A 10973-nucleotide genomic window follows, 5' to 3' on the forward strand; every position below is an offset into this window, starting at 1 on the left:
TTGGCTGGGATATGAACTATAATTGTGAGGCCTGGGGAAAAGCCTCAATGAAAACAAATAGGACAATGTGTAAAACTGCTGGTCAAGCCTTCCACATGTTTAGTGTAAAAATCAGGAGCCTCTTTCAAACATGTAAACCAAGACAATAAACTTCACATTGTGTGTGAAAGAGACAGAGAGCATCTGTATTTTTTTGTAAAGTCTCTAAATGCAGTACTGTACTTTCAGCAGCACAAAGGCTTGTCATTGGTATCATAACTTCTAAGGTACTGCCTCTGTACCCTTGTAGTTTGTGCCTTACATAGACTGTTCGTGAACCTCTACTAACATTTTTTCATCTTGATGTAATAGCACCAAACTGGACATTTTAAAAAGTCATCAAACTTCAGAACTATTAATAATTCATTGTATGGTAGTCTTCTGACCTTAATAAACACTCAAAGCTTTATTATTTCTGCACTTATGACCAGTTTTAGAAGCAACAATTAATGTAATATGCATGTGTTTAGACTGAGAGACTAAACAGTTGCTACAACAGGGAGAACGGAGGCCTCATGCTGTCAAACCCAAAACCTTCTTGCTGTGAAATGTCAGTGCTAAATTCTTCCTCATACTGCAATTAGGAAAGAAAGATAAACATAACATAAACCTGACAGAATGCATGAAATACATTCAGTCAACTTACAAGAAAATACAGTAAAAGCTTAATATTTTAGAGAAAAATGCATATTTTACCTGATTTCTTTTCATACTTAGCTAAGTTGAAATTGCCTCCTGTTATCACACCTTAAACTCTATCAGACATGGTGTCAATATACAACTTTGGCTACTTTAAAACATAAATTTGCAAAAAGGTACATGTAGTTACAGTGAGGTCCAGTAACTGGCTCCCAGGGTACTTTTGTGAGATTGTACTTGCAGTGGAAGGGCCTGACTTTAACTCTAATTTCTACAGTGCACTTGTGAACTTCATAAAAAATAATTCCCATTTGATAGCACACAGCTGGAGACTGCTGGGAAACTTACTGGACATCTACAAAACTCAGTTTCAACTGTATGCTTTTTTATTTTTTTGAGTTGAAGCGAGAATAAAGAAGTTACAATTACACCAAATGAGAGTCTGAAGCCACATCTGATACTTAAACTTAAACCACCTCTCCCTCTCTCTCTCTCTCTCTCTCTCACACACTCTCTTGCGCTCAAACATTTGAGAGGAAGTCCTTGAATCAGCAGCTGTGTGGCTGGAAAAAGAGCAACTCTCATTAAAAACTCAAGAGATTTGCTATTAATAATGAAGGAGCTCTCCCCCATCGTTTTGCTGATTTCTTTTGCACACATTTGTTTCCTCTGTGCTTTTCTGGATGGAGCTCGCGCCCAGGAAGGTCCTGCTGCTGATTCACTTCGTCGGGGGTTGACATGGCAACATAACGGGCAGGTTTTCAGCATCCTGAGCCGTGGCTCTCAGTACAGGCCCTCCGCAAGGAGGCAAAGCGGATCACCCAGCCAGGGGAACCCCGTGGTTGTCCTCAGCAGTGCTAACGATACAGCCCGGGGCTCCCCGAGGGTCCCTGCGGCCAGCAGCTCGGCGCAATTACGCGCCATGACGCACCAGCGGCGGCAGCGACCTGACTCCGGCGCGGTTGGACGGGAGGACGTGATGGTGGGAGATGATCCCTACAACCCGTACAAGCCTTCCAACTATGACCCTTACTATAACTACTACAACTCGTACTACAGACCTAGACCTCGGGTTCAACCCCGACCCGGTTATGGCACCAGCTACCACCAGAATGGTAAGAAAACTAGCTTGCTTATTCATTAGGACGTCACTGACAAACCATCACAAAACAAGCTGGCATGATTAAAATCAGTAAAATTACACAAACGTAGGTTTTTTTTTTTCATAAGACTGTGAGCTTACCATATATTTAAACACCTCACATCGCTTGTGTTAAGTGTTGGCTCATAACCTCATGTTATTTTGTCTACATGCAGCTTTTTATAGGCTCAGCGTTCATGCTCAACCAATAACCATTTAAATGTTGACTTGAAATAAGGTAGATTTGGAGTTTCTACAGCCTTCCTCCATATACACAATGCCTGCAGGTGTTTCAGTGTAAAGATCCTGTAACAGCCCATTTCAGCTTTGACTATTTGGCACGACCAGTTTATAAGTTTTTCCTAAGCACATTTATAATATGCCTTAAGGGGCTGATCTTAAAGCTAAATGTTGCTGGCTTTCAACTTAGACCTACATGTTAAACTACACGGTATCTCAGTAGTATACTGAGCCAAGGTGTCACTTTTAAAGTTTAGTTTAAAGGTTTTACTTTCTGATGTCATAATGTCATGTGAGTGAAAGTGGAAAGGGATGAAAACAGTATACATCTGCCGTGTCTTGTTTGCAGGACTCCCTGATCTGGTTCCTGATCCATACTACATCCAGCTCGCTACCTACGTCCAGAGAGTGCCCATGTACAACCTGCGCTGTGCTGCAGAGGAGAACTGCCTTGCCACGTAAGATAACACAGCTGACTGCAGGCCTCGGTTCTGCTGCCTGTTATCAGATATATTTTATTTTCACACTGTGCGTTTTAAAATTCACCAATCAGCTGTAACTTCACTTTGAGTATGAGTGACTGATTGAACGAAAAACTAATGTGTGAATGGACAAAATAGTTTTTTTAGTTTCAGATGTGAAACAGTATAAAAGGAGAGGGACAGATGCCTTCACTAATAACTAGCTGCACAGTCAGACAAATGCTGGTGTCCTTTTTTACTCCCATTGAGATAATTTCTGTGTATGACATAAAAATGTGAAGCTAGGACTGACCAAAGCTCAGGAGCTCAGTGAAGGAAGCTGACAACTTACTGCAGGTTCGTTCAGCAGCGCCCCCTGGTGTGCAGACGTCAGCATATACACACAAGTTTGTTTTTTACATAGTATCAGAATCAGAGTCAGAATTTATTGCTAAATCTTGAGCAAATTTATAACATTAGGAAATTGCTGCGGTACTTAGTGCGAAACATACTATAAGACACAGACTTAAATAAATATAAAAAGTGCTAAGCAGATATATGTGTGTGTAGATAGATAGATAGATAGATAGATAGATAGATAGATAGATAGATAGATAGATAGATAGATAGATAGATAGATAGATAGATAGATAGATAGATAGATAGATAGATAGATAGATAGATAGATATCAACTGATGCTGTGCTTGAGAGTCACCATCTACCGGAACCAAATTCCTTGTATGTATCTGCACATATAAATGGCCACTAAACACGATTCTGATTCTGATGAAGTGCTGTATTTGGGTAACCATCTACCTGTGTCCCAAAAGAATATTATATGATTTATAAGATACATTTAATAACATAGTTTACATGGAACATACCTCATCTACTGAAATTCCAAATCATTTCCATTTCAGTGATGGACACAAGACTCAGTGTTTGTGCAGAATTCCCTCTTTTATTCATTCAAACTGAAGACTTGACTTTGAGCTCGTCTCTCGCCATCATCTCTCCTCCTCTAGGTCTTCTCGTTATTCTCAGGATTATGACACCAGAGTTTTACTGAGGTTTCCTCAGAGGGTGAAGAACCAGGGAACGGCCGACTTCCTGCCCAGCAAACCTCGATATGCCTGGGAGTGGCACAGCTGTCATAAGTAGGTTGCCAGATGAAAGGGTTTAACGTGGTTTAGAGATTCACATTGGTATACATTTATTATCCCAGTATTGTTCCTGGACTTACTTTCCCAGTTATTTGGTAGTTTACTGCCACACTGTGACTTTATTGTGGTGTTATTCAGTCACTTCCACAGCATGGACGAGTTCAGCCTGTACGAGCTGCTGGATTCCCGAACTTATAGTCAAGTGGCTGAGGGTCACAAGGCCAGCTTCTGTCTGGAGGACACCTCCTGTGATCCAGGATACTATCGCCGCTTCGCCTGCACCTCACACACTCAGGTACAAAAACACATTGGGGACAATATGGAAGTAAATTCATTTATATATTGGATTACTTCTATATTACTATTAAGGAGAAAAACACATTAACCTGACTTGTAGACGTCATATCTTTTATAAATATGACAGAGTACTGTATAATGAGTACTTTTGATCTTATGAAGCAGTTCTTAGTTTCAGCTAAAGCAACTTTTTTCCTGGTTCCTGAAAGCTGAAAACTCATTGATGCCATTTTTTTTTTACAAAAAAAAGAAGAAATCAATATTTTAAAAATCTTAATATTAAAAGGAACAAGGAAAAAGTACTCTTGCTTAACAATATGTAGCCTAGTTTAGGGCCTGAAACTAGATGATTTCTGAGCTCACAGACTGTAGACAGCACACGTTTTTATTCTATAAGAGCCATGTCTCTTACAACTAGGGATGGGTATCGAAAACCGGTTCTTGTTGAGAACCGGTTCCCACTGTTTCATGACGTCATCACGTTGCGGAGCGTCATTTACCTGGCAGGAAACACGGCGCGTAAGCGGCTCAAACGCTCAAAAGTTTGGTTATACTTTACGAGAACGGATGACAACAGGGCAACTTGCAATACTTGCAAAGTAGATATTTCATTTAAGGGAGGAAACACTACGAATATGCAAAAGCATTTGCTCACAAAACACGCGATGACCTTAAATGAATGTCGTGTTTTTAATTCCACTCCGGACTCGTGAATCTCAACCCAGCAGCAGCGGTAACGTTTGCACGTCCTCTCCCGTTAATGCGGCAGGTAAATAATCAACTAACAGTGCATATTATGTTAGCGCGATCTGCCTTATTACAAAACCTGCCATTACTGTGCATTTAGGCGACCATGATGAGAGAGACAGAGTCTGGCTCAGATGCTGGCAGCTCTCGCTGCAGTCTACCGTTAGCGTCTCCTTTCAGGCCAGGATAGACGAATGTTACCGAGCAGTGACTAAGTTTGTGGTAAAAGGCTTGCACCCATTTGCCACAGCAGATGCCCCCGATATTCGGTAAGTGAATGTGTTTAATTGTAGGCAGGGACATTTCTGGATATTCTTGTGTAATTGCTACAGAATAATTTATGTTATACTTTGTTATTGCTACAGAAGAATATTTATTTTATTATTTTACATTTACAATTTTTTTTCCTGGGGCCCCTTTGACACCCCATTGAAGAGCCGTAGGCTGTGGATCTCTTAAGATCTCACTGTTGGGCTTGTAAGGCCATGTTACTCCTAAATTTCTATCTTGTTCAAAGAGAAGATATAAAACAAAGTTCTAAGCTAATCGACCTTAGTGTTCTCCTTTTTTAAAGAGAATCGATAAGAGAATCGAATCGTTAAACAGAATCGAAAATGGAATCGGAATCGTGAAAATCTTATCAATACCCATCCCTACTTACAACCATTAATTATATATATTCAGCAATTCATCATTTAGCACATTAATTTTCATTCGGTCTGACTAATAAACTATTTGACAGCTTGAATGCAATTAAGCTACATTGCAAAACAGACTCCAGCAACAGTGGGACGTAGGACAGGACCCCCTGGTGGTGGCTGAAGCAAGTGGAGTTTGAAAGGCAGAATGACGGAAGAAGACTGAGATTTATAGCACATCCAGGGCTGATCGGCTCACATGGGGAGGCAGGATAATAACTGGTCATGATGAAAGAATTAAGTTTGACAGTGTTTAAAAGCAGAAGTGATGCAAAGAATAGATTAGCAATCCAAACACCCACAAATGCAGCCAGATGAATGAATACAGCTATCCCTTATTGACGTTACGCATAAGCCTCAACAAAAATGTCTTAAAATTGTGTTGTGAATGTTTATATTAAGTTCACAGGACTGTGTTAATGTGGAGTTTTTTTCCCTTTGTTTTTCTAATAGGGTTTGAGTCCAGGTTGCTATGACACCTACAATGCTGACATCGACTGTCAGTGGATTGACATCACTGACGTCTCTCCTGGAAAGTACATCCTGAAGGTCTGATTCACATGTCATGGTTTTGACCGTTCTGTGCCTTTTTAAAATACAAAACAATATATTATTGAGTTGTTAAAGATTGAAAATAGTAAAGTTTTGCCAAATGTTGTTGATTTGGTCATATAATTTTCACCTTCTGCACTGATGAGTGTTGTAATACACTCCTTTCCTGTCAGGTGACAGTAAACCCCAGACAGCAAGTTCCAGAGTCCAACTTCAACAACAACATCGCTCGATGCGATGTTCAGTACACCGGCACCTCTGCACATGTGTCCGGATGCACCGTGACAGCGTGAGAAACCTCTACGTTTCCTTTACTGTTAATTCAGGTTGATTTGGTGAAGCTGTGAAATAGAAGAACAGCCATAGAACCATGTGATTACATCACAAGAAATCAGCTGATGCATTTTAACATAAGGACGTCATTAGGTGTTAGCGAGACCTGCTGTGATATTCTGTCTGGAGATGGTGGCACTAACAAAAAGACAGGTGGCCGAGGTGGAGGTGGCAGAACTGAAGATGCTTCACTGGGAGACAGCTGGATGGACGGGATTAGGAATGAGTATATCAGAGGGATAGAGCAGGTTGAGCAATTTGGACACAACGTTAGAGAGGCAAGGCTAAGATGATGTGGACATGTGCAGAAGAGGGATAGCTGATATACTGGAGAGAGGAGCTAAATATAGAGCTGTCAGGGAGGAGGAAAAGTGGAAGACCACTAAGAAGATTCATAATTGTAGTGAAGGAGGATATGTAGAAGAGCAGTGTGGCAGAGGGGGATGCTAGGAAGAGGATGAGATGAAGATTTTTCTGTGGTGACACATTAACTTGAATATCTTTGGACTGTGGGAGGCAACCAAAAATACCTGGAGAGAACCCATGCAGGTACAGGGAGAACATGCAAGCTTCTTACAGAAAGACTCCAGCTGACCAGCATGTTGAAACCAAGAACCCTCTCCCTTTGAAGCGATAGTCCTAACCATTACATCATTGGATTATAGCCTGGTAAAGCCCAGACAGAGAGTGGGTAACTCACTAATCTGTGCTGCTTTGTGAAACAGCTCCTTCTACACCTGAGAAAAGATTCAGTTACAGACATAAATTCTGTACTGATTACTGATTTTTTATTATAGATTTTCCAAAACTAGAAAGTGAAGACTTCCTTTCAGGTATAAAGGTGCAACTGTGTTCTGTGATTGATGATCACATGTAAAAGGTGCAACTGCAGGTTTATTAATCAGCTGATTTGTCTAAGTAGTAAAAAAAAAAATCAACATTTGTTGTGATTCTTTATGTTGTTTCAACCTGTGGAGTTCCACCTTATTTCCTGACTTTGTTCTGGGGAACACATCCACTTCCTACTGTCTCTACAAGATACCCACAGCTGAGTTTAATATTTCACCGAAGCCAGAATTCTGCATTTTGCTGACAGAAAAGTAAACTTAATTTTACGTCTCTGAGTGAAAATACAGGATGTTTCTTTAGCTTTTATCTAATTTATGAATTCAGAATGACTGGAACCAACTACCTATCAATCATCAGTACCTTTGCTTTGCTTTTTGCAGCTATTGAGGTGAATCCCTGGATATGAGCCTGAAGATGAACATAGAAGACGCATACAGAGCTGCACAGGAGTTAAACTTACAGTTTGTTCGCATGTGAGTCAGATGATTCAAATATACACAATAAAAAATACTCAGGACATGGAAATACCTGAAATAGGGACGATATGCTGATTAATATTTTAGTATTTTTGAGTTACTGGGGTAGATGATCGATTTATGATGGATCCAAACCAGAGATGGAAAATAACTCAGTTTGTGGCTTTCACAGCAGTTCTGATTCATGACATGTGTACTGTATTTCTATATTGAGAGAGACGTTGTACTTTTTGCTTCCATACTACTACATGTATCTGACAGTTGGAGTTACTGGTTTCTTATTTTTTTCTTACTTTGCACATTTAGTTTTTATATCCAACATAAAAGTTTGTTTAAAGAAGCTACTTTTTACCCAAAGGCCATTAGATACACTTTTTTAGCCTAAATAATTTCAGGGCAGGATTGAGTAGGAATTTATTTGCCTTTATATCATGTTTTTTCTTTTAATTTAGTTTTCTCATGACCTCGTGCGCTTTTTCTATTTTAAACTGCAAAAAACTATTTCATGTGAGTGGGGCAAAACAGACACGCATGCTCTGTCTGCGCTTCTATAGACTGCTTCAGTATTAATTTAATGTTTGAAACTTTAAACACATTTCGATGACAGTTTCTTGGCATTTTTAAATATAATGGACATTTCATTTTTTCAGTATCCTGTACGATTTAATATGCTTTTTTGGTGCTATAGACTAGATTTTTGAGTTTTGGTGCTAAAATATATAAAGTTTGCACTTTGTGTTTACGAATTTAAAAAACGAACAAAAAAAAAAATCCTGCCTGTAAATCCTTTACAAGTGAGTAAGTGTGTGTGTGTGTTTGTGTGTGTTAACTGTGTAAACACAGTACACAGTGTGTGTGCCTGATGACCTGTAACCACACATACCTGCAGAGCTGTGTATAGGCCAAGCTCATGTCTCATGCTATCATCCTACATTTCTGCTTCATATCACACTAATAAAGTTTGCTTGAATGTGAAGTCATTCGTGTTAACATTTGTCTGTTTTAATGTGAGTTTTCACCGTGTCCACCGGCAGCTGTGGCTCAGGTGGTAGAGCAGGCTGTCAACCAATCAGAAGGTCAATAGATCTTCCTTGGGCAGGTTGCCCCTGATACATCCATCACAGTGTGTATGTCAATGTTAGATAAATGTCCTTAAGTATAGATAAAAGCCCTGTGTGAATGAGACTTGCAGTGCAAAACGCAAAATTAGGTAGAAAGGTGCTACATACCAGTCATTTACCGTTCAAGCCGTAGCCTCTGGGGCTGGAAAACGAAGCAAATGTCCATTTGAGGCTGACTCCAGAAGTGAGTCACTGCTAATAAATCCCCAGGCCAGCATTACAGGATAAAAAATAATGTTATCAGTCTCTTTTGGTCATAGATAGTTTCTTCCATAAGCACTAAGGTACAATCCAGGTACATGCTCCAGCTACGAGTGTAAAATACCAGTATTCCTTAGGTTGCCAAGTATTAATATTAGGCTGCATATTAAAGATGCCATATTATCCACATTTTGAAGCTTTAGCATGACTATTTTTACCACCACAATGTTTTTCTTTGGTTTTGTGTGCTGTTGTTTTTTTTAATCAAAAGCAACCATATTTGAACAAAACGTTAGCAACTAGCAAGCTTGCTTAGGAATCTGCACCCTAAAACTGCACGGGTGATCTTCAAACACACAGATACCCACTAACTAGTGCTAAGCAAAAGAGGAATATAATACAGAAATTTCATGCACCAAAACTGAAGCACAAACTCCTTAAATAAAAAGCCATTCATGTTAGTCAGTTACTTTAAAAATCCGAACATTGCTACAGCTGCCAGTGATAGGACACGTATACACACCCTGTAAAACTGGGCATTTTAACAAAACAGTTTCTGATGATTGATTTACTTTTGTACAATCATTAGTAGCCATTACAGGGACTGCAGCTTTTAACACTTCTCTGTTGCCTTCACTTTTCAGCCACATGATTGCAGCTTGGTTCCATTAAGCACATATTTGTGTAAGTGTGATAAATCTATACAGTACATTGATGCAACTTGCTAACCATTGGGTGACATATATAGCAACCATTCACAAGAACAGTCACATTATTATTATTATTATTTATATTACAATAAAAAGACCTACAATATTGAGAATAAGTTTAACATTCAGATGGTCCTCTGTGAGGAAGCCGTTGGTGATGGTGGGAAGGAAGAACTCTCGTTTAACAGATGAAGGGACAGAAATGAGAAAAAAGAAAGCTTAAAGAGACGAGGATGAAATACAAACTATGTGGCACAGTATTACTGGCACGTACTGGAAAGAAGCAGGTATAAAGAGTAATAAAAGTGTAATCTGAGTATTATCTTCTACTTGGTATTCTTGTCACACCGAGCCTTTACCTGAGGAAAACCTTTTGTGGTTAAACTTATGTCATTGACACCCAAAACAACCTGTCCGGTATTTAGATTGTTTCAAATATTTATTTATTTATCTGGGTAGATTGTCTCCATTTTTAATTATTAATGTTTTTTATTGTTAAATGAAAACAAAAACAAAGAATCTATGGATTATTTCTTTATTAGACATTTTAGCAAATAATAAACAATATAATCACTCATTATTTTTATATATATTATGGTACTATTTAGTGTGAATGCTGACTTATTTATTTATTTATTTATTTATTTATTTATTTATTTATTTATTTATTTATTTATTTATTTGTCATTACTCAGCTTTTTTAGATTTTAAGGATGTTTACTTTCCAAACTTGGAAAATTGTAAGTGCACTTTACCCTTCAGGTGAATGATTCCACCTTTTTCAGCTCATTCAACATTTTTAACTTAACATTCAGCAATTATTTCATTTCAGCTCAAAACATCTATCAGCATTCAAACTGCAGTTTCTTCAGAAAGTGCATTTTCTAGTTTTTTCACTTTCTTTCCTTCTTTCTTTCCTGTGACACTAGATGTCAGTGTTGAGGTAAAAATGAGCTGCTGATGCCTCGTCTAGTAAAGCAGAGGTTTACAGGCTGTTATTATGGAAACACGGAAACACAACCTAACATTTATATCCCATCTGTGGAGTAGCTTCTGCGACTAAAAGTTATGTAACTGTGTATATGATGTCAAATGGCTCATTTTAGAAGACAGATCCAGGATGCTGACAAAGAAACCACTGAATTTGGAAGTTTGTTTTAAATCATTGCGGTCGGGAAAATAAATTATCTTTCGCTCACTATTTAGCGTAAAAAGGACATTTTTCTTTAGTATATCTAATTTTTCGTGCCAGACAGACCATTTGTGAAGTTGTATTAATATTTGTGTTCAAAATGATAACAGAAA

At 38.6% G+C, this 10973-nt stretch overlaps 1 protein-coding gene across 1 annotated transcript; it reads left to right on the forward strand.

Annotated features, from left to right (window-relative positions):
* The first annotated feature begins 1181 nt into the window (after positions 1-1181).
* On the forward strand, positions 1182-8612 carry lox (lysyl oxidase). The gene is made up of 7 exons (XM_004555764.3): positions 1182-1793; positions 2409-2517; positions 3547-3678; positions 3823-3979; positions 5880-5975; positions 6152-6267; positions 7541-8612. The coding sequence occupies exons 1-7, from the start codon at positions 1292-1294 to the stop codon at positions 7545-7547; spliced, it is 1119 nt and encodes a 372-aa protein (XP_004555821.3). The 5' UTR covers positions 1182-1291; the 3' UTR covers positions 7548-8612.
* The last annotated feature ends 2361 nt before the right edge of the window (positions 8613-10973 follow it).

The sequence above is a fragment of the Maylandia zebra genome, linkage group LG12 (genome assembly GCF_041146795.1).
Source record: "Maylandia zebra isolate NMK-2024a linkage group LG12, Mzebra_GT3a, whole genome shotgun sequence".
NCBI lineage: Eukaryota > Metazoa > Chordata > Actinopteri > Cichliformes > Cichlidae > Maylandia > Maylandia zebra.

Bases quoted from the DNA above. Each gene is read 5' to 3' on its own strand.
- lox (XM_004555764.3), top strand. From the start codon at position 1,292: ATGAAGGAGCTCTCCCCCATCGTTTTGCTGATTTCTTTTGCACACATT. The intron at 3,679-3,822 runs GTAGGTTGCCAG...GGTGTTATTCAG, and splicing joins GAGTGGCACAGCTGTCATAA to TCACTTCCACAGCATGGACG. The intron at 3,980-5,879 runs GTACAAAAACAC...TTTTTCTAATAG, and splicing joins CCTGCACCTCACACACTCAG to GGTTTGAGTCCAGGTTGCTA.